Raw genomic sequence first — 24812 nt, 5'->3', positions numbered from 1 at the left:
TTGTTCCCTGCAGCTTGCCCCTGGGGCCTGTTTGCAGCTGCGCGTCCAGGAGGCCGTCGATACTGCCTAGAGAATGAGGGCCCTGGAACTGGAGAGGTTGGGCGCTTAAAAGAGGGACCTCGGAACCTTTTCTTAACCGGTAAAAGGGTGCTCTTACCACTAGAGATCTTTTGAATATATTTGTCAAGATCTTCTCCAAACAATCTCTCTCCTTGAAAGGAGAATCCTGTAAGGAGTTTTTTGCAGGGGGTTTCTGCAGACCAGTTCTTTAACCAAAGTAATCTTCTCATGTGGACCAAATACAGGGATAGGCGGGACGCCTGTTGGATTGAATCCTTGATAGCGTCTACCGCGAAACATAAGGCTCTAGGTAGATCGGCTAAGTCCTGAGCCTGTTGAGCCGGGAGGTCCTTTAGGGCCTGCTTGGCCTGGTCTTTTAAAGCCTGGCAGACGCCAATGGCAGCTACAGCTGGCTGGACCACTGCCCCCGCTGTGGAAAAGGATGCCTTTAGTAAGGTCTCAAGCCTTTTATCCACAGGATCTTTGAACATGTGAATATTGTCCACTGGACATGTTAAAGCTTTATTGACACATGATATGGCTGCGTCAACAGTGGGGACAGCCCATTTTTTTGAAAACTCCTCCTCTAAAGGGTACATAACTGCGAACCTTTTAGGAGGCAGAAAAATCCTGTCTGGCTTAACCCAGTCCTGAAATATCAGGTCCTTTAACAAAGGATGGACCGGGAACACCAGGTTGGCTTGGGGCGCTTTTAGGGAGCCCAATGAGGACACAGCGGAGGCCAGAGGCTGAGGCAAAGGCATTTTAAAAGCTGACCGCACCATATCCGTTAAGGACTGAACCCACAATTTTTCTGCGTGAGAAGCTGAAAAAGGTTCTTCTATAGTAGAATCTTCAGAACCCAAATGGTCCAGATGATCCTCAGCCTGGTCTCCTGTATCTTCCAATTCCTCAGTGGAAAGGACATCTTCCTCAGGAGATTCAAACCTGGGAGACGGGGACCTAGCCCGCTTCTTCCCGGATAAAGAGGCCGTAATAAGAGCGGCCATCCTCTTTTCAAATCCACCCAAGGTGGAGGCTAACATCTCTTCCGTGACATAGGAAGGAGTTGGTTGAATAGGGCCCGCCATAGCACCTAGCAACCCCGATGGCTCACCCAGGGCAGCAACCTCCGGATCCTCCGGGGAGGTAGGGGCAGGTGGATTCTGGGAAATATCCTCCGAGCCCGATGGGGAACCCTTCGGCTTTTTAACACCTTTAGCATTTTTAGCGTTCCCTGCACCCTTAGGAGCCATAATAACAAATCTGAGATACTCCGCTAATATACAACTAACTGTAATAGCTGGAGAAAAACACACATTTAAATAAATGAGGAAAAAAATTTAGGCTAGGGTAATGTTAGACAGAAACTAAACTTCCCAAAACCTAACAAGAGATAGCAATATTGAGCCCCAAGGGCTTAATTATATCCTAATATTGCTTCCCTTAATGCTGGGCTAAGAGAGTACCAAATACTAAGTACTCTGACTGCTACTTAGTACACCGGCTTTTTAGAGAAAATATGAGCTTAAACAGCTCTTTAGCAAGTTGTGTACAAAAAAACGGCCACTAGGTGTCACTGTGTCAGCATAACATAGGCAAACCTATCCTGCTCAGCTCAGCATCGCTGCTCCGTGTCCCTTCACAGCCTTCAGCAAACTGACAGGCTAAATAGAGTTTTTCCCTCTGATGTACAGAGGGGAGGGAACTCCCTGGGCGTCCCCCGCCCCCCACGCAGCGTCGGCGCCTATAACAGTGCGCGCGCACGCGCGCGCGCGCGCTCCCGACGCCGCTTTCAGGAAGCAGGAAGCAGAATCCATGTGGGGAGAGGAGCCCGGGAGCTGCTGGAGATACACAGACATCAGGAAGTAAGTAATTTAAACCTGACATGCTCCCTTTTACATTTCATGGAGCAAAACACCTTGTAGCAGCAGCAGCAGTCTATTAGCCCAGCCAGAGGAACAGTATACCTGGGTGTTTGAGCCATCCAGTCATGCAGACTTTGTGGTTTCTCTTTTAGCCCATGCACAGAGGCATAAAAAAGGCTTTTCCCCAGAGTCCCCTGTGGGGAGCCCACTGACAAACCAAGTTCCGTAGGCCCCCCGCTTACCTTTCCACGCCGCAGGGTATTGCTCATGCAAGAGGCCCAATCTTCCCCCTTCACCGTGGGTATGGTCATAGACCTTCAGGGACCGGGGTCCAAGTCAGGAACACCACACACCTGGACCTATACAGCACTACTGGCAGCAGGTATTCATAGGTTAAAAAACCCAGTCCTGGAACCCAGAGTCCAGCCCTCCAAGGAGAGGCATTATAGGCAAAACCCCATCCACGAATTGGGGCCCGGGTACCGTCCACTTTGGCTATGAAGCACCTTGGACGGATCCGGTCGGCTGGCCCTGGTCCCAAGGACAAACTGCAGGCACAACCTTCAACGTGCACCAACACCTAAGACACTGGCGAAAAAACTGAGGTACTCCCACTATGGGTGGGGGTTATATAGGGAGGGAACTTCCTGTCGGAGAGTGCCAGTGTCCATCACCTGAAGGTACACTATATAACCCATATGTAATGGCTATGCTGCTCTGTGTCCCGTGATGTACGATAAAGAAAAAAAGGACGTCAATTTTGTTTGGGAGCCACGCCACACGACCGCGCAATTGTCAGTTAAAGCGACGCAGTGCCGAATCGCAAAAAGTGGCCTGGTCATTTGGCAGCCAAATCCTCCGGGACTGAAGTGGTTAAAAGGACAGTGTAAAAATAAATACAATAAAAAGTAAAAAAAATAATTTTAAAGCGCCCCGTCCCATGCGCAGAAGTGAACGCATAAGTCGCGCCCGCATATGAAAACGATGTTCAAACCACACGTGTGAGGTATCGCGGCGATCGTTAGCGCAAGAGCAATAATTTTGGCAAAAGACCGCCTCTGTAACTCAAAACCGGTAACCTGTAGACATTTTTAAACCTCACCAATGGAGATTTTTAAGTGCCACCATTCCAGGAGCGGGCCCAACCCTGAAGCATGACACGTTGGGTATCAATTTACGCGGCGTAACATTATCTCACAATATATAAAAAAAATGGGCCAACTGTACTTTTGTCTTATTGTTTAATTAAAAAAAGTGTATTTTTTCCCCAAAAATTGCGCTTGTAAGACTGCTGCGCAAATAGGGTGTGACAAAGTATTGCAACAAGCGGCATTTTATTCTCTAGGGCGTCTGAAATTTTTTTTTTTGGGGGGTTACAAGTAATTTTCTAGCAAAAAAAAGTATTTTAACTTGTAAACAACAAATCAAAAAGCCTGGTTCTCAAGTGGTTAATGAGACTTCTGGGGCCTCAACTGCCCTCCATTGAAGTTAATGCCGATTGTGCTCCATTAGCTTCTTCCCCGGCCATATTGGTGACACCAGGACCCGGAAGTGACATTTTACACGTTACTTCAGGGTCATTAGCAGGTGTACTGAATATATATTTTAACTACTTGCCGACCAGCTGCCGTCATTTTACGGCGGCAGGTCGGCTCCCGTGATGGAGAGCCCGTAGCTATACGTCGGCTCTCACGCAGGCCACTAGGGGCGCTCGTCCCTGACTCCCGTGCGCGTGCCCGGTGGGCGCGATCGCCGCCGGGCACACGTGATCGCTCATTACAGAACGGGGACCGGGAGCTGTGTGTGTAAACACACAGCTCCCGGTCCTGTCAGGGGGGGAAATGCTGATCTTCTGTTCATACAATGTATGAACAGAAGATCAGTGATTTCCCCTAGTGAGGCCACCCCCCCTACAGTTAGAACACACCCAGGGACATACTTAACCCCTTCCCCGCCCCCTAGTGTTAACCCCTTCACTGCCAGTGGCAATTTTTTAGTAATCAATGCATTTTTATAGCACTGATCGCTATAAAAATGCCAATGGTCTCAAAAATGTGTCAAAAGTGTCCGAAGTGTCCGCTATAATGTCGCAGTACCGATAAAAATCGCTGATCGCCGCCATTACTAGTAAAAAAAAAATATTAATAAAACTGCCATAAAAATACCCCCTATTATGATATACCAATCAATAAACGCTTATTGCGATTTTTTTTTTTTTACGAAAAATATGTAGAAGAATACGTATCGGCCTAAACTGAGGAAAAAAAAACTCTTTTTATATATTTTTGGGAGATATTTATTATAGCAAAAAGTTAAAAATATGATTTTTTTCTAAATTGACGCTCTATTTGTTTATAGCGCAAAAACTAAAAACCGCAGAGGTGATCAAATACCACCAAAAGAAAGCTCTATTTGTGGGGGAAAAAAGGATGCCAATTTTGTTTGGAAGCCAAGTCGCACGACCGCGCAATTGTCAATTAAAGCGACGCAGTGCCGAATCCCAAAAAGTGCTCTGGTCTTTGGGCAGCAATATGGTCCGGGGGGTTAAGTGGTTAAACACATTTTAAATTCAACAATTCCAACTCACATCCCCGATCATGACGGCCTCCTCTGGGCTGCAGCCTGTGCTCCTCAAGGCTTCCAGGAAGAAGGTCTTCTCCGGTTTCCCAACCACGGTGGCTTTGGTGTCAGTAGCATACTCCAGGGCTGTGACAAATGGACCGGGACCCAGGGCCAAGCCATCCTTCCTCTTGTAGTACCTTGCCTTGTGGATGGCAATGATTGGAGCTCCATTCAGGACCAGCCTTAAAATAAAGATTTACATGTAAGAGAAGCCTTAGAACACGTCAGACTTCAGTGCATTGGGGCCCCAGATGTCTATCTTGGGGCCTCTAGTAGACAACAGATACACTTACAGTGGAACTAAACCCTCCTATCGTTTTCAGCCAAGGAAGCGGCCATCTTGGCCTCATTTTGATCTTCAACTGCCACGATGCTTCACATGTGATCAGTTATGACACCAGCCATTGGATGGTTTGACAGTGTGGTTGAGGACACAACCAATGGAAGTGCTACATTTCTGGCACCCAGGTTTCATAAAGCTCAGGTAAAATGGACCTCTCTGGACATCTCCCTGGTAGACGAGGACTGGTCAGAATTTACCGATACGTATAAAACCTCCATTATTGCTTCCCGGGCCCGCATCATACAGGTTAAAATTTTTCATCAAACCCACCTCACTCTGGCTAGGTTACACAGGATGGGTATTCTGCCCTCGGCTGCCTGTTTCCGCGGCTGTGGCCGGGAGGCCGATTTCTTACACTGCTCCTGGACATGCCCGGTAGTCCGGGACTTCTGGGAGGAAGTGGGTGCTTTCATTTCATCGGGGCTAGGCCTCCCAAACATAATCCACCCCAAGAACTGCCTATTACACCTATCATCACATGCCAAGAGACTGCTCCGTATACTCTTCTTCTATGTTAAAAAGGCTATTTTACCATCCTGGGGGGGCACACAGACCCCTCTGAAATCCCTCTGGTTAAAACTTATTAATGACGCTATCACACTGTATAAACTTACTTTTGAACTCCGGAAACGGAACAAAACCTTCCACAAAATTTGGGGTAGATGGTTGGCTAGTCCGCTAACCCTCTTCCAGCACTGATTGGACTACTCTTGCTTGACCATTGATGGGCCGTGCCTCATGGATCTCTAATGTCTGGACCTCCGCTTTATACCTGATCCTTTTACCACTGTGCCTACTTTATATTTTGCAATGATGTCAGTTTATTTTTCTATGTTTAAGTGTATTGCCTAACGTTTATGACCAGGTTGTCTGGTGGTATTGTTTTTTTTTTTTTTTTTTTTTTTTTTTTTTTCCATTTGTTGGTTTGTCTTAAACCTAATAAAAACATCTTAAAAAAATATATATAAAATGTGAAATATAAAAAGATAAATAAATGATAATTGCTGCAATTATTTGAAATGTGTGCCGATATAAAATTAATAATGCGCTAAAATCAACCTCCTTATATTGCACAGTGCTCCAACAATCTTACTAATAAATAAGTAAATGTCTCAAAATAATTGCGATATAAAATATAATGACCAAAAGTTTTCCATAATTAAAATCCTTAAAAAAATGAGATTTAAAATAATTTAAATCAAAGTGTATATTTAAGCCCACAGGGGAGAGAGTGCACAACTCAAATGTCCATCTGGATTCACTTTTACTCAATTCTCGAACCCCCATTACTCCCCCTCCAATGTGGTTTATACTTTTCAATATTCGGATTTCCGAAGCATAGTGTCTCACGTCATTTCACATTATGCCACAATAAAAAATCCCACGGGTCTCAAATTTTGGGCTATTGAAAAGTACAGTGAGGAAAATAAGTATTTGAACACCCTGCTATTTTGCAAGTTCTCCCACTTGGAAATCATGGAGGGGTCTGAAATTGTCATCGTAGGTGCATGTCCACTGTGAGAGACATAATCAAAAAAAAAAAATCCAGAAATCACAATGTATGATTTTTTTAACTATTTATTTGTATGATACAGCTGCAAATAAGTATTTGAACACCTGAGAAAATCAATGTTAATATTTGGTACAGTAGCCTTTGTTTGCAATTACAGAGGTCAAACGTTTCTTGTAGTTTTTCACCAGGTTTGCACACACTGGAGGAGGGATTTTGGCCCACTCCTCCACACAGATCTTCTCTAGATCAGTCAGGTTTCTGGGCTGTCGCTGAGAAACACGGAGTTTGAGCTCCCTCCAAAGATTCTCTATTGGGTTTAGGTCTGGAGACTGGCTAGGCCACGCCAGAACCTTGATATGCTTCTTACAGAGCCACTCCTTGGTTATCCTGGCTGTGTGCTTCGGGTCATTGTCATGTTGGAAGACCCAGCCTCGACCCATCTTCAAAGCTCTAACTGAGGGAAGGAGGTTGTTGCCCAAAATCTTGCAATACATGGCCCCGGTCATCCTCTCCTTAATACAGTGCAGTAGCCCTGTCCCATGTGCAGAAAAACACCCCCAAAGCATGATGCTACCACTCCCATGCTTCACAGTAGGGATGGTGTTCTTGGGATGGTACTCATCATTCTTCTTCCTCCAAACACGGTTAGTGGAATTATGACCAAAAAGTTCTATTTTGGTCTCATCTGACCACATGACTTTCTCCCATGACTCCTCTGGATCATCCAAATGGTCATTGGCAAACTTAAGACGGGCCTTGACATGTGCTGGTTTAAGCAGGGGAACCTTCCGTGCCATGCATGATTTCAAACCATGACGTCTTAGTGTATTACCAACAGTAACCTTCGAAACGGTGGTCCCAGCTCTTTTCAGGTCATTGACCAGCTCCTCCCGTGTAGTCCTGGGCTGATTTCTCACCTTTCTTAGGATCATTGAGACCCCACGAGGTGAGATTTTGCATGGAGCCCCAGTCCGAGGGAGATTGACAGTCATGTTTAGCTTCTTCCATTTTCTAATGATTGCTTCAACAGTGGACCTTTTTTCACCAAGCTGCTTGGCAATTTCCCCGTAGCCCTTTCCAGCCTTGTGGAGGTGTACAATTTTGTCTCTAGTGTCTTTGGACAGCTCTTTGGTCTTGGCAATGTTAGTAGTTGGATTCTTACTGATTGTATGGGGTGGACAGGTGTCTTTATGCAGCTAATGACCTCAAACAGGTGCATCTAATTTAGGATAATAAATGGAGTGGAGGTGGACATTTTAAAGGCAGACTAACAGGTCTTTGAGCGTCAGAATTCTAGCTGATAGACAGGTGTTCAAATACTTATTTGCAGCTGTATCATACAAATAAATAGTTAAAAAAATCATAAATTGTGATTTCTGGAATTTTTTTTTTGATTATGTCTCTCACAGTGGACATGCACCTACGATAACAATTTCAGACCCCTCCATGATTTCCAAGTGGGAGAACTTGCAAAATAGCAGGGTGTTCAAATACTTATTTTCCTCACTGTATATACATTGGAGGGGGAGTAATAGGGTTAGAGAATTGAGTAAAAGCAAATCCAGATGGATATTTGAGATGTGCACTCTCTCCCTTTTAGGCTTAAATATACAGTTTGATTAAAATTTGTTTCATATCAGATTTTTTAAATATATTTAAGGATTTTAATTATTTATATATAGTATATTATGGTATGTCCGAATGATAGTGAGCGATTAAGCGGTTCCCGACCGGCTCCTTTACATATACGTGGGCAGAATGGCACGTGTGGGCAAAGTAACGTATATATTACTTTGAAATTCCCACCATGCGGGTGCGCGCCTCTGCCGCAAGCTCCGAGACGTGCCCGCGGGACACGCGGACTTGATGTCCGCCGGTGTCCCGCGATCGGGTCACAGAGCTGCAGAACGGGGAGATGTCCGTGTAAACATGCATCTCCCTGTTCTGCCTAGTAACACTGCCACCGATCGTCTGTTCCCTCCCATCGGTAACAGCGATCAGTGACGTGTCACTCGTAGCCACGCCCCCCAACAGTTAGAAGCACTCCCCCTAGGACACACTTAATCCCTTCAGCGCCACCTAGTGGTTAATCCCATTCACTGCCAGTGTCATTTCACAGGACAATCAGTGTATTTTTATAGCACTAATTGCTGTAAAAATGACAATGGTCCCAAAAATGTGTCAAAAGTGTCCGATGTGTATGCCATAATGTCGCAGCCACGATAAAAAACGCTGATTGCCGCCATTACTAGTAAAAAAATTATAATAATAAAAATGCCATAAAACTATCCCCTATTTTGTAGATGCTATAACTTTTGCGCAAATCAATCAATATATGCTTATTGCGTTTTTTTTGTTACCAAAAATATGTAGAAGAATACGTATCGGCCTAAACTGTGGAAAAATTGAGTTTTTTTATAGATTTTTTGGGGGATATTTATTATAGCAAATAGTAAAAAAATATTGCATTTTTTTCAAAATTTTCGCGCTATTTTTGTTTATAGCGCAAAAAATAAAAACCGCAGAGGTGATCAAATACCACCAAAAGAAAGGACGTCAATTTTGTTTGGGAGCCACAATCCACGATCGCACAATTGTCAGTTAAAGCGACGCAGTGCCAAATCGCAAAAAATGCTCTGGTCCTTGGCCAGCGAAATGGTCCGGGGCTGAAGTGGTTAAGAAATAGCTGCAATATTATCTATCATCACCGGAGGGAGCGTAGTGTTTTAAATGTGTATATCTTGGTTCATTCATAGTATTACAGCGATTTAGAAAGTCTTTAAAGTTTTAAACATGATCTTTATTAAAATTATAATTGTATATTTTGTATCTTATTGAATATAATGTTGAAAATTAAATAGAATTCAGAACGCAATTAATAGCATGATGATGCATCAAACTCTCACTATGGCTACCTACACGCTTACTATGGCTTAAATACTCAGCATGTTCGTCACATGGTCACCCTTGACAAGGTCACGTGTTTAGTGACGCAACGCGTCAGGAGGAGCCAGTGACGTCACCCACAGTGCTTTTTTTTCAGGTGCTGCGTGGCACAAATGGCATGTCGGGTCATAAGTATGGCGGAATTTAGCTTTTTTTGGGGAGTCAGGTAGGCTTTGTGTACAATGTAGATCTGTGTCAGTCTGTCAGATAACTTGGGGGACGTCAATCGGGTCCCTTCCAATATTTCATCCCAGTCTTCCTCCTCCACAGGGCCTATATCTTTTTCCCATTCCATTTTTGCCTTTTGTGCAATGGCATTTGAACTACGGTTTCTGATCTTTAGATACAGGGCCGATATGAGTTTAGAGGGTTCCTCTCCCATTATTACATCCAGAACAGGGGGAGAATCTGACACTACTTCCATTTTTGGTAATTGTGTTTTCAATGCATGGCACAGTTGTAGATACTTAACCACTTAAGACACGGACCAAAATGCAGGTAAAGGACCTGGCCAGTTTTTGCGATTCGGCACTGCGTCGCTTTAACTGACAATTGCGCGGTCGTGCGACATGGCTCCCAAACAAAATTGGTGTAATTTTTTTCCCACAAATAGAGATTTCTTTTGGTGGTATTTGATCACCTCTGCGGTTTTTATTTTTTGCGATATAAACAAAAATAGAGCGACAATTTTGAAAAAAATTCAATATTTTTTTACTTTTTGCTATAATAAATATCCCCCAAAAGTATATAAAACATATTTTTTTTCCTCAGTTTAGGCCGATACGTATTCTTTTACCTATTTTTGGTAAAAAATAGCAATAAGCGTTTATCGATTGGTTTGCACAAAATTTATAGCGTTTACAAAATAGGGGATAGTTTTATTGCATTTTTATAAAAAAACATTTTTTACTACTAATGGCAGTGATCAGCGATTTTTTTCATGACTGCGACATTATGGCGGACACATCAGACAATTTTGACACATTTTTGGGACCATTGTCATTTTCACAGCAAAAAATGCTATAAAAATGCATTGTTTACTGTGAAAATGACAATTGCAGTTTGGGAGTTAACCACTAGGGGGCGCTGAAGGGGTTAAGTGTGAACTCATGTGTTTCTAACTGTAGGGGGGCCGGGCTGGACGTGTGACGTCATTGATCGTCTTTTCCTATATCAGGGAACACACGATCGATGACGCCGCCACTGTGAAGAACGGGGAAGCTGTGTTTACACACAACTCTCCCTGTTCTTCAGCTCCGGGGACCGATCGCGGGACTCCGGCGGCGATCAGGTCCCGCGGTCACGGAGCTTTGGACCGGGTCGCGGGCACGCACCCGCGACCCACGGTTGAGCACTTAAAGAGGACGTACAGGTACGTACATGTGCCCAGCCGTGCCATTCTACCGACGTATATGTGCAGGAGGCGGTCCTTAAGTGGTTAAAGGCGATCTGGTTAGGGAGTGTATATTCTTCCCTTAGTACCTGAAACTGCTTGATTCTGGAGTTAACACCTGATGGAGGTATATTTATGCCATGTGTAGCCCATACTGTCGAATCTGAGGAAGATTCTAATGCCGCGTACACACGGTCATTTTTTGTGATGGAAAAAAAAACAACGTTTTTCTAACTTCATCATAAAAAACGACGTTGCCCACACACCATCGTTTTCTGAAAATGCTCTAGCAAAACGCGGTTACGTACAACACGTACGTCCAGCCCCGCCCCCCTACAGCTAGAAACACAGATGAGGTCACACTTAACCCCTTCAGCGCCCCCTGTGGTTAACTCCCAAACCGCAATTGTTATTTTTAACAATAAACAATGCATTTTTAATGCATTGTTTGCTGTTAAAATAACAATGGTCCCAAAAAGGTGTCAAAATTGTCCGAAGTGTCCGCCATAATGTGGCAGTCACAAAAAAAATCGCTGATCACCGCCAATTAGTAGTAAAAAAAAAAAAAATTAATAAAAATGCAATAAAACTATCCCCTATTTTGTAAACGCTATAAATTTTGCGCAAACGCAAACCAAACCAAAAATAGGTAGAAGAATACGTATCGCCCTAAACTGAGGGAAAAATATATTTTTTTATATATTTTTGGGGATATTTATTATAGCAAAAAGTAAAAAATATAGCATTTTTTTCAAAATTGTCGCTCAATTTTTGTTTATTGCGCAAAAAATAAAAACCGCAGAGGTGATCAAATACCACCAAAAGAAAGCTCTATTTGTGGGGAAAAAAGGACGCCAATTTTGTTTGGGAGCCACGTTGCACGACCGCGCAATTGTCAGTTAAAGCGACACAGTGCCGAATCGCAAAAACTGGCCAGGTCCTTTACCTGCCTAAAGGTCCGGGTCTTAAGTGGTTAATATATCTGCGCAACAATTGCGGCATGTAAAACATTGTGGCTTGAATTGTCCAGCGCATTTGGCGATCACCAGAGACTCTCATGTTACTATTTGGATATCATTCCTTGAATCAAATCAATCAAGATCGGCGTCTGTGTTGTTTCCCTATTAAGTCTCTTATTCATTAACTTTGGGGAGTAGTTTGATTCACCTTATGGTGATGGAAAACTTTTTGTCATTATATTTTATATATTACAATTATTTTGTGACATTCACTTATTTATTGTGCAGATTGTTGGAGCAATGTGCAAAATTAGGAGGAAGATTTTAGAGCATTATTCATTTTATATTTAACAGATCAGTGTCCCGAGGGCCGCACAGAAAGGACCAAAGGGCAACAGGTTGGGCACCAGGGAGTTAATGTGACTCATTCAAATACATAGGGCTGCACTGCAACTACCCTGCAAACGCCTGTAATACATGTGGTTGTGGTGTGGTCGGTCGGCATTTTCATGGTTAAAACAGGTAGCGAGGAGGTAATATGCCTGTCCAACACCCTCTGAAATGTGATCCACCACACAACACTTTTCAGAGGGGCTCCAGTGTGAATAAGCCCGAAGGCAAATGAGAGTCCTATGGGTGACAAACATTTCCTCTTCTATAAATGAGTTGTGAGTTACTGAGAATCAACTTCACCCAATTAGAACTTCCTCCGATGTCACCGTCTTACACAAGAAATATCGACATCCCTTTGGTTGCGAAACCCCTTTTATTACCCCGGCCCTATAAACCCGCCGTCATCCCATTTCAACACTCCGCCGCTATCAGGAGGAAGAAGAGCAGAAAGAGGCAAGGCCGTGCCAGGGGAAAGAGGCAAGGTCGTGCCAGGGGAAAGAGGCAAGGTCGTGCCAGGGGAAAGAGGCAAGGCCGTGCCAGGGGAAAGAGACAAGGTCGTGCCAGGGGAAAGAGACAAGGCCGTGCCAGGGGAAAGAGGCAAGGCCGTGCCAGGGGAAAGAGGCAAGGCCGTGCCAGGGGAAAGAGGCAAGGCCGTGCCAGGGGAAAGAGGCAAGGCCGTGCCAGGGGAAAGAGGCAAGGCCGTACCAGGGGAAAGAGGCAAGGCCGTGCCAGGGGAAAGAGGCAAGGCCGTGCCAGGGGAAAGAGGCAAGGCCGTACCAGGGGAAAGAGGCAAGGCCGTACCAGGGGAAAGAGGCAAGGCCGTACCAGGGGAAAGAGGCAAGGCCGTGCCAGGGGAAAGAGACAAGGCCGTGCCAGGGGAAAGAGACAAGGCCGTGCCAGGGGAAAGAGACAAGGCAGTGCCAGGGGAAAGACACAAAGCCGTGCCAGGGGAAAGAGACAAGGCAGTGCCAGGGGAAAGACACAAAGCCGTGCCAGGGGAAAGAGACAAGGCCGTGCCAGGGGAAAGAGACAAGGCCGTACCAGGGGAAAGAGGCAAGGCCGTGCCAGGGGAAAGACAAGGCCGTGCCAGGGGAAAGAGGCAAGGCCGTGCCAGGGGAAAGACAAGGCCGTGCCAGGGGAAAGAGACAAGGCCGTGCCAGGGGAAAGAGACAAGGCCGTGCCAGGGGAAAGACAAGGCCGTGCCAGGGGAAAGAGGCAAGGCCGTGCCAGGGGAAAGGCAAGGCCGTGCCAGGGGAAAGAGGCAAGGCCGTGCCAGGGGAAAGACAAGGCCGTGCCAGGGGAAAGAGACAAGGCCGTGCCAGGGGAAAGAGGCAAGGCCGTGCCAGGGGAAAGAGACAAGGCCGTGCCAGGGGAAAGAGACACTACTTCCATTTTTGGTAATTGTGTTTTCAATGCATGGCACAGTTGTAGATACTTAACCACTTAAGACACGGACCAAAATGCAGGTAAAGGACCTGGCCAGTTTTTGCGATTCGGCACTGCGTCGCTTTAACTGACAATTGCGCGGTCGTGCGACGTGGCTCCCAAACAAAATTGGTGTAATTTTTTTCCCACAAATAGAGCTTTCTTTTGGTGGTATTTGAGCACCTCTGCGGTTTTTATTTTTTGCGCTATAAACAAAAATAGAGCGACAATTTTGAAAAAAATTCAATATTTTTTACTTTTTGCTATAATAAATATCCCCCAAAAATATATAAAAAAATATGTTTTCCTCAGTTTAGGCCGATACGTATTCTTCTACCTATTTTTGGTAAAAAAAAAAAAAAACGCAAAAAGTGTTTATCGGTTGATTTGCGCAAAATTTATAGCGTTTACAAAATAGGGGATATTTTTATTGCATTTTTATTTTTTATTTTTTTTTACTACTAATGGCGGCGATCAGCGATTTTTTTCGTGACTGCGACATTATGGCGGACACTTCGGACAATTTTGACACATTTTTGGGACCATTGTCATTTTCACAGCAAAAAATGCGTTTAAAATGCATTGTTTATTGTGAAAATGACAGTTGCAGTTTGGGAGTTAACCACAAGGGGGCGCTGAAGGGGTTATGTGTTCCCTGAAGTGTGTTTACAACTGTAGGGGGGTGTGGCTGTAGGTGTGACGTCATCGATTGTGTCCCCCTATAAAAGGGATGACACGATTGATGCAGCCGCCACAGGGAAGCACGGGGAAGCTGTGTTTTCACACGTCTCTCCCCGTCCTTCAGCTCCGGGGACCGATCGTGGGACTCCATCGGCGATCGGGTCCGCGAGGTCCTGCGACCGCACGCCTGGGCTTAAAGGACAACGTACCTATACGTTGATGTGCCCAGCCGTGCCATTCTGCCAACGTATATCGGCGTGAAGGGGTCCTTAAGTGGTTAAAACGGCCTTGCCCACACACGATCGTGAAAAAAAAAAATGCTCTAGCAAAGCGCGGTGACGTACAACACGTACGACGGCATTGGCACACGGCACATGATTCCGTGTTAGTAAAAGACGATTCGCGCTTTTCTGTCTTTTACAGCGTGCTGAATGTGCTTACTCCATTACGAACGCTAGCTTTACCAGAACGAGCGTTCCCGTCTCATAACTTGCTTCTGAGCATGCGCAGATTTTTCACGCCGTTAAATCCCACACACGACCATTTTTTACAACCCGAAAAACGACAACATTAAAAACGTCGTTAAAAAATAGAGCATGTTCGAAAAAAAATTGCCCATTTTTCAGAACCCGAAAAATGCTCTGAAGCCCACACACCATCGTTTTTAATGACATTAAAAAAAATGTAATTTTTTAGAACCCGAAGAATGATCGTGTGTACGCGGCATCACTCCTCTTGCAAACAACCACCCCCCCGCCCCCCATTCCCACCGCGGGGGTCTTGCGGTCGATCATCCAGCACTTACCCCATCTGGGTTCCAGGTGGGCAGCACTGCGACGGGCGGCATCTCCTCCTCCTCTGCATCACAGCATCTCCTCCCTCACTCCTCCTAGGCGTGAAATAGGAATGCCTGTCCTTTCAGCCAATCAGGTGACGGGTCTTACGACCCTCTTCCTGATTGGCCCGGGAGAAGGATCAGTGTGAGAATATACTCATTCGCTATTCTGACACAGCTGGGTGGGCTCGGAGTGCAATGCTCTGCGCCCGAGTTTGAAGCCTATTAGAGCCTCTGGCTGGAATCACGTGCTTCAAAACCCCCCCTATTGGAATACATGCATCCGGCGCCCCGAATATAGGTTAGGGGGCTGGACGCATGGATAGAGGGGCAGAGCCCGTGAGCCCCTAATGGATGGGCCACCACTGGTAATGTCAAAAATGTATCTCCAGCGCAATGTACATGATTAAATGGAACCGCATCACAGCAGTGCCCCTGATGGGTCGTGCACATTACCGCAAAATCATGATGTGAATGGGCCCCAACACTGCGGCTGTAAGCACAGCCCTCCCCCTCTGGCGAGGAAGTAGGGAGCTCAGTGCACATGTGCCTCTCCGCACGTAACCGATCAGAGCTTTGCCAGGGGCTTATCACACCCGTATCTGCCCTTGTAAAGATTACACAGATCCAGTCACCGGCACCGCCTGATTATCACCCCGCATCTGGCAACCAAATTAACCCTTACTGCTACCCATTCACTAAGCCTCCAGGTGACATCATATGAATGAAGTGCAAGAGAATGGGAACCACTAGCAGATGTGTGCGGCTTCCTGGAGTGGGTTGCCCTTTGGGGGGGGGGGGGCTATTGTGGCCACTGGCACCAGTGCTGGGGGTTATTATTGCATTCATGGACACCAATGCTGGGGGTTATTATTGCATTCATGGACACTAGGGTTGTCCCGATACCGATACTAGTATTGGTATCGGGACCGATACCAAGCATTTGCCCGAGTACTTGTACTGTCAGCGGTGATCAGTGCGTGGAGAAGTTACAAGTTCCTCTTCTCTCTCCCCCCCGTGCGCGCCTTTCAGATGCTTTAAAATCAGTAGTGATCGGTGCTTGTAACTCCCCCACACACGATCACCGCTGACTGTCCTGTGTCCTCCTCCAGCCCCCTCCCTTTTGCTGCAGTCTCCCTCCCTTCATGTCCCCCCCCCCCGTGTTTCTCTCTCCCTCTGTGTCCCCCGTGTTTCTCTCTCCCTCTGTGTATTCCGCCGTGTATTCCTCCGTGTATTCCCGCCGTGTATTCCCGCCGTGTATTCCTCCGTGTATTACCGCCATGTATTACCGCCGTGTTACTCTCCCCTTCCGTGCTCCTCCTCTACCCCCTGGAAATGTCAGGATGGAGAGCGGGGTAGGAGCCGGTAAATCCGGCTCCTTACTGCTCTGAATGGACAGAGTCAGTGATCACTGACTCTGTCTATTCACATAACTGAAACATTGTAAACTGTGATTACAATGTTTCAGTTTATGAATGAAGACAAGACGCTGTCTTCACTGTCTTCATTTTCAGCGCAGCTGATGCTGCTGAGAAAGGAACTGGGGAATCTGTGTCCTTAGTCCCTTTCTCTGTCTCAAAGGGGAGATGTCAGAGGTCTGTTAGGACCCCTGATATCTCACCAAAGCCCACCAACAGGGCTGAAAAAAAAAAAAAAAAATTAAATAAAAAATATTATTGTAGAAAATAATAATAAAATAAAAGAAAAAAAAAAAAAACACACTGACACGGTCCACCCCCCCCCCCCCCTTAAAAAAAAAAGAAAGCATTATAAATAAAATATAAAAATTGTAACAAATTGTTAAAGATAAAAAAAAAAAACTACTGACACGTGTGCCGCTGTCACATGAGATAAAAAAAACGTATCGGTATTCGGTATCGGCGAGTACTTGAAAAAAAGTATCGGTACTTGTACTCTGTCTTAAAAAAGTGGTATCGGGACAACCCTACATTGGACACCAATGCTGGGGGTTATTATTGCATTCATGGACACCAATGCTGGGGGTTATTATTGCATTCATGGACACCAATGCTGGGGGGATAATATTGCATTCATGGACACCAATGCTGGGGGTTATTATTGCATTCATGGACACCAATGCTGGGGGTTATTATTGCATTCATGGACACCAATGCTGGGGGTTATTATTGCATTCATGGACACCAATGCTGGGGGTTATTATTGCATTCATGGACACCAATGGTGGGGGTTATTATTGCATTCATGGACACCAATGCTGGGGGTTATTATTGCATTCATGGACACCAATGCTGGGGGTTATTATTGCATTCATGGACACCAATGCTGGGGGTTATTATTGCATTCATGGACACCAATGCTGGGGGTATTATTTCTTCTACTGACACTAATGTTGGGGTTTAAAGGGGTTGAAAAGTCAGAAGGTTTTTTATCTTAATGCATTCTATAGCCCCCCTAATACTTACTCGAGTCCCATCTCTGTCCAGTAATGTCTACAAATGTCTCGGTCATCTAAGACTCTCTCGCATGATTGGTTGATACACAGCAGCGGCGCCATTGGCTCCTGCTGCTGTCAAAGTCGGCTAGCCAATCAGGAGAAAGAGGGGGGTGCGGAGCCGGGTCACAGCTCCGTGTCTGTATAGGCACAAAGAGCTGTGACTTGGCTTGGGTGCCCCCATAGCAAGCTGCTTGCTGTGGGGGCACTCAACAGGAGGGAGGGGCCAGGAGCACAGATGAGGGACCCAAGAAGAGGAGGATCTGGGCTTCCCCATGTAAAACTGCTGTAACAGAGCAGGTAAGTATAACCTAAATAAAATGTACAATCACTTTAATGGTGCATCCATTGACACCAATGCTAGGGGTTATTATTCCGCTCACTTGCACCAATGCTGGGGGTTATTTTTGCACTCATTGACACCAATGCTGGGGGGTTATTTTTTGTGTCCACTGACACCAATGCAGGGAAAGGGGGATGGGTGTTAGACTGGAGCCACTAACACCAATGCTGAGGGTCAGCCTTACTGCCACTGACACCATTGATGGGGCTTATTTTATATATACTTTTTCTCCTCAGTGTGCATTGGGGTATGCTTTAAAATTGTTTTGGGTGTTAAATAAGTTCACCTTTAGTAACATATTACACCCATATTCAAGTAGCAGCCCCCATGTCCCACTCCACCCCCTCCCCCATTGTGACAGAGGGTGAAGGATCCAATACCTGCAACTGATGTCACAATTAGAAAAGATCGCTCCGGGTTTCACAGAGTTCTGTGGATGAATGAACTACAAGCAGGGGCACTGCTAGGTCTACAAAAGATCTGAGGCTAGAGCAGCCAATAGCAGCGAAGTAAAGAAAGGCATACGCTTGGCGGGCATACACATGTATATAATATACGTGTGTATGTGTGTATTATATATTAATTCCACAGGGTCCCCAGAGAGCCCCCAGTTACATCAGGATCCCCAGAGAGCCTCTCTTACATCAGGGTCCCCAGAGAGCCTCCCTTACATCTGGGTCCCCAGAGCCCCCCTCGATACATCAGGATCCCCAGAGAGCCTCCCTTACATCTGGGTCCCCAGAGCCCCCCTCGATACATCAGGATCCCCAGAGAGCCTCCCTTACATCAGTGTCCCCAGAGAGCCCTCCCCTTACACGAGGGTCCCCAGAGAGCCCCCCTCGTTACATCAGGGTCCCCAGAGAGCCACCCCCTTACATCAGGGTCCCCAGAGAGCCCCCACTTACACCAGGGTCCCCAGAGAGCTTCCCTACTTACATCAGGGTCCACTGAGAGCCTCCCTGCTTACATAAGGGTGCCCAGAGAGCTCCCCCCTTACATCAGGGTCCCCAGAGAGCTCCCCCCCTACATCAGGGTCCCCAGAGAGCCCCCACTTAAACCAGGGTCAACAGAGAGCCCCCACTTACACCAGGGTCCCCAGAGAGCTTCCCTACTTACATCAGGGTCCACTGAGAGCCTCCCTGCTTACATAAGGGTCCCCAGAGAGCTCCCCCCTTACATCAGGGTCCCCAGAGAGCTCCCCCCCCTACATCAGGGTCCCCAGAGAGCCCCCACTTACACCAGGGTCCCCAGAGAGCCCCCACTTACACCAGGGTCCCAAGAGAGCCCCCACTTACACCAGGGTCCCCAGAGAGCTTCCCTACTTACATAAGGGTCCCCAGAGAGCTCCCCCCCTACATCAGGGTCCCCAGAGAGCCTCCCGCCTCACATGAGGGTCCCCAGAGAGCCACTCCCTTACATCACGGTCCCAAGAGAGCCTCTCTACATACATCATGGCCCTTAGAGAGCCCCCACTTACACCAAGGTCCCCAGAGAGCCCCCACTTACACCAAGGTCCCCAGAGAGCCCCCACTTACACCAAGGTCCCCAGAGAGCCCCCACTTACACCAAGGTCCCCAGAGAGCCCCCACTTACACCAAGGTCCCCAGAGAGCCCCCACTTACACCAAGGTCCCCAGAGAGCCCCCACTTACACCAAGGTCCCCAGAGAGCCCCCACTTACACCAAGGTCCCCAGAGAGCCCCCACTTACACCAAGGTCCCCAGAGAGCCCCCACTTACACCAAGGTCCCCAGAGAGCCCCCACTTACACCAAGGTCCCCAGAGAGCCCCCACTTACACCAAGGTCCCCAGAGAGCCCCCACTTACACCAAGGTCCCCAGAGAGCCCCCACTTACACCAAGGTCCCCAGAGAGCCCCCACTTACACCAGGGTCCCCAGAGAGCCCCCACTTACACCAGGGTCCCCAGAGAGCTTCCCTACTTACATACGGGTCCCCAGAGAGCTCCCCCCTTACATCAGGGTCCCCAGAGAGCTCCCCCCCTACATCAGGGTCCCCAGAGAGCCTCCCGCCTAACATCAGGGTCCCCAGAGAGCCTCCTTTTACATCAGGGTCCCCAGAGAGCCACTCCCTTACATCAGGAACCTCAGAGAGCCTCCCCTTACATCAGGGTCCCCCAGAGAGCCCCCCTTACATCAGGGTCCCTTGAGAGCCTCCCCCTTACATCACGGTCCCCAGAGAGCCTCCCTACATACATCATGGCCCCTAGAGAGCCCCCCCTTACATCAAGGTCCCCAGAGAGCCTCCCCCTTACATCAGGGTCCCCCAGAGAGCCCCCCCCCTTACACCAGGGTCCCCCAGAAAGCCTCCCTACTTACATTAGGGTCCCAGAGAGCCAACCCTTACATTAGGGTCCCCAGAGAGCCAACCCTTACATTAGGGTCCCCAGAGAGCCAACCCTTACATTAGGGTCCCCAGAGAGGCTCCCCTTACATCAGGGTCCCCAGAGAGCCAACCCTTACATTAGGGTCCCCAGAGAGCCAACCCTTACATTAGGGTCCCAGAGAGCCTCCCTACGTACATCAGGGTCCCCAGTGAGAGGGCAGGCAGTGAGAGATGATGTAATCTCTCTGCTGCCCGCAGCTGCACAGTGAGGGCAGAACAAGGGTGATGCAGTGTGGGCGGTGAGAGATGATGTCATCTCTCTGGGCCACCTGCTCGTTCTACTGTGCTGCCCGTCCGCTCTCTGGCTCCCTCATTCTGCCTGCCTGCTCTGTCATGTGACCCGCTACACTTGTGCCCAGCTCCAGAGAGCCCGTGGCCCAGTGGTTGGAGACCCCTGCAGAGACTCTGGGTTATGGGCCCCAGAAGCCACCCCCTAGCGACACCACTGACTACAAGTACCGTTGGCAATCCTGGCAGACATCCTGTAGTTAACCGTGAACTGCAAGAAAGCTGGTGAACGCTCATGTAGTTCATCCTGCAGCTGATTAACTATCTCCCCACACAGGTGATGTTCTACCAAGTTAGCCATTGATTAATGTAGAAAGTTTCCGGATGAATGAGCACAGGAGGCACAGCAGACAGCAGCATGGTCAGTCTGGGGAAGGGGAATGTTAGATGTACTAGCAGATTTAGATACACTAACAAATTGAAGCTGAACCTCAGCTAATACTTTATAAGCAGTTACAGCAAACAGATTTTTGTCCTTTTGGGATAAAGTTTTACATGACTAAAATAAAAGCTGATCATTGCACGCACCCCTGCCAGTGGAAAATGGTTGTCTCAAACTAGGGGTGCAACGGATCAAAAAACTCACGGATCGGATCGATCCTCGGATCAGGAGTCACGGATCGGATCATTTTCGGATCAGCGAAAAAAAAAAAATCTTGTTACACCCACCAGAGTTTTCGATTTCACAGTTCTTCTCAACATAAAACGGAGCTTATGTGCTTAAAGCGGTGGTTCACCCATAAAAACGACTTCCCCCTATTACACTGCCCCCCCGCATTACAATACGAATATGCCATTAATTTTTTTTTGGCTGCTGTACATACCTGGGTACAGCTATTCACCCGTGTCCTCCGGGTTGCGAGTCCCGCGGGAGTGGGCGTTCCTACCATGGCGGTGATTGACGTTTTGACTAAAAAATGAGCTCCCCCCGTCGCGTAAGCCGCGTCACGACTGGCAAAAGGAGCCGAACTGCGATGCGCAGGCGCAGTATAGCGCCGACTCGCCGTTCGGCTCCTTCCGCCAATCGTGACGCTGCTTACGCGACGGGGGGAGCTAGTTTTTTAGTCAAAACGTCAATCATCGCCATGGTAGGAACGCCCACTCCCGCGGGACTCGCAACCCGGAGGACACGGGTGAATAGCTGTACCCAGGTATGTACAGCAGCCAAAAAAAAATGTATGGCATATTCGTATTGTAATGCGGGGGGGCAGTGTAATAGGGGGAAGTCGTTTTTATGGGTGAACCACCGCTTTAAATACAGTGTTTGGAAATCCGACGGACTGTTTATTGCTAATGTGACAGACCACCTCTGATTTTCACATTTAAACAGTCCGTCAGATTTACAAATACTGTATTTAAGCGTATAAGCTCTGTTTTGTGTTGAAATAACTGCATCTCGCAATACTTATATGTGCAGCCAAGTGGAAGTCGCAGCCCCATGTACGAAAGTGGTGTCACCAGTTCCCTACTGTGACCTGAACTATCCCAATCATCAGATCCCTTTAGTGTCATTGATCGGCGGGCTGAGTGTCTAGTGAAAATCCCCTCTACGTGCTCAGTCCATACAGATCCCCCCGATCGCCTCCTCTCTCTTCTCTGGCAAGCAGCAGGACACCTGGTGCGGTGGCGGCAGCGGCTCCCCGTGTGGATTCCTCAAGGTGCAGCATGGAGCTCATCGCTGGGCTGTTAGGAGTCAATGACATATTGAGCTCAAGTGCCCACAAACTTCCGAGGAGCAGCCTGCATCCCCCGCGCCGGGTGGACCTCGATGGCCGCCGCTTCGATAGCTAGGCCGAAGCCGCGGCCTTTCCTATGGACCGGGAGGCCCGTGGATCACCATGTGTCCCGACCCGAAGGTGCTGATCCGTACGGATCAGTTGCACCCCTAGTGACAATACTTGATGTGTTCCCACTGTCATATGGCATTCTTGTGCCACAGTGCCTACACACCGTCACGGTTTTATCCACTAACCTCTTTCCTTCATCATTATATTTGGCAGGGAAGCCAGAATGCTCCCATACAGGGGATTTAAATGACACGGGGCATTCAAGCTCCTCTGTTCGCCATGACCACGCTGTGTGTGGACTGAAAATGCGCAAATTATTATTATTTTTTTTTTTTAGAAAACAATCCTCGGATCACGTGTGTGCGGTTCGGATCAATCTTTTTCGGTTCGGATCACGGATCAATGACGATCCGTTGCACCCCTATCTCAAACCTATAACTGTTACATCTGCAAGACAGCTTGTTCTGTTTAAAAAATAACAGACTTACTGGCAGGGTCACCAGGTGAAAATAAAGGTAAGAAAAAAAAGAAAAAAAGGCAAAAAAAGAAAAAATTCAGCCACCGCATCTAATAATTGGCAATATAATAAATGTTTGCTTTTGGGTTTGATTACCACTATAAATATACTAAACCACACTTCACCTGCGCTTACAATAATATGAGGATATATAGAGAAAAACACGTTGAAGAAAGCAGCTAGCACAGTTCACTGGCCACGCCCCTGATGACGTCTCTATGAGGAAACGCGTCGGGTGGAGCTTAGTCACATGACGTCGCCGCACCACAGAAGTCTGCCATCTTAATGGTTGGAAACATTCTTGAGATTTTATTTTTAAATATATTTTGGCTATTAGTAATACTGCATAATGAAGTGTATTTTACCCATCCCCAAACCCTGCAAGAGGGTCCTTTACTGCAAGAGCGGCAAGGATGTGGCATTCTCTTCCACCGGCGGTGGTCTCAGCAGGGAGCATCGATAGTTTAAAAAAACTATTAGATAAGCAGCCGAACGACCACAACATAGCGGGATATACAATGTAATACTGACATATAATCACACACATTGGTTGGACTTGATGGACTTGTGTCTTTTTTCAACCTCACCTACTATGTAACCAGTGGCGGTGCGTCCATAGAGGGGGTGCAGGAGCGCTACCCCCTCTCTCCTGCACCTCTCTATCACCAATAGATAGATATTCATACAATGCATGAATCTATCTATTGTTGCCGTCCCCTATTCAGGTGTCTGGCCGAGCATCGGAATTACAGCGGCGGGGGTGTTTTTTGGAAGTGCCTGATTAGAGCTGTAGGCTCCAATAGGCTTCCAAATTGGTAAACAGCGGGCGCAATGCTGTGCGTTCACTGTTTACACAGTGTTGTGTTAGGGAAGTAAATAAATCACTTCCCCAACACTGACCTGCCTCTCAGCCAATCAGGTCCTCGGGTCTGGTTACCCTGTCACCTGATTGGCTGAAGCAACAGGCACTGTGGTTGGACGCCTATCAGGCGGCCAACCATAGCAGAGGACGGGAAGAGGACAAGAGAAGACATGGAGGACTCGGAGCGTGGAGGACAGCGCCGAGACGGGCAAGTGCCGGCGGTACACTGGCGGCAATTGATGGGGCACACGGGCGGCAATTGATGGGGCACACGGGCGGCAATTGATGGGGCACACGGGCGGCAATTGATGGGGCACACGGGCGGCAATTGATGGGGTACACTGGCGGCAATAGATGGGGCACACTGGCGGCAATTGATGGGGCACAGTAGCTTCGTTTGATGGCACAGTGGTCGCAATTGATGGGCACAGTGGTAGCGATGGGCACAGTGGCGGCAATGATGGGCACAGTGGCGGCAATGATGGGCACAGTGGCGGCAATTGATGGCCACAGCGGCGGCAATTGATGGCCACAGTGGCGGCAATTGATGGGCTACAGTGGCGGCAATTGATGGGCTACAGTGGCGGCAATTGATGGGCTACAGTGGCGGCAATTGATGGGCTACAGTGGCGGCAATTGATGGGCTACAGTGGTGGCGATGGGCACAGTGGCGGCGATGGGCACAGTGGCGGCGATGGGCACAGTGGCGGTGATAATGGCCACAGTGGCGGCAATTGATGGCCACAGTGGCGGCAATGATGGCCACAGTGGCGGCAATGGTGGCCACAGTGGCGGCATTGATGGCCACAGTGGCGGCAATGGTGGCCACAGTGGCGGCATTGATGGCCACAGTGGCGGCAATTGATGGCCACAGTGGCGGCAATTGATGGCCACAGTGGCGGCAAATGATGGCCACAGTGGCGGCAATTGATGGCCACAGTGGCGGCAATTGATGGGCACAGTGGCTGCGCTTGATGTTTTTCAGTTTGTTTGCGCCCCCCCCAAAAATGTTTAGCACCAACCGCCATTGTATGTAACTATGTATATCTGAGGTCCTTCTTCGGTGAAGTTCGAAGTCGATTGGGCTACACACATCTGGTGT

General features: G+C 47.7%; 1 protein-coding gene across 1 annotated transcript in view; it reads right to left on the bottom strand.

Moving 5' to 3' along the window:
* Positions 1–24812, bottom strand: part of HDHD2 (haloacid dehalogenase like hydrolase domain containing 2) — a 101294-nt gene that overhangs the window by 28696 nt on the left and 47786 nt on the right. The window contains exon 5 of the mRNA XM_040336711.1: positions 4516–4732. Coding sequence (XP_040192645.1) covers positions 4516–4732 — 217 coding nt within the window. The remainder of the gene's footprint in view (positions 1–4515; positions 4733–24812) is intronic.

The sequence above is a fragment of the Rana temporaria genome, chromosome 1, assembly GCF_905171775.1.
Source record: "Rana temporaria chromosome 1, aRanTem1.1, whole genome shotgun sequence".
NCBI lineage: Eukaryota > Metazoa > Chordata > Amphibia > Anura > Ranidae > Rana > Rana temporaria.
The sequence above is the reverse complement of the archived record's forward strand: the minus strand, read 5'-3'. Positions and strand labels throughout refer to the sequence as shown.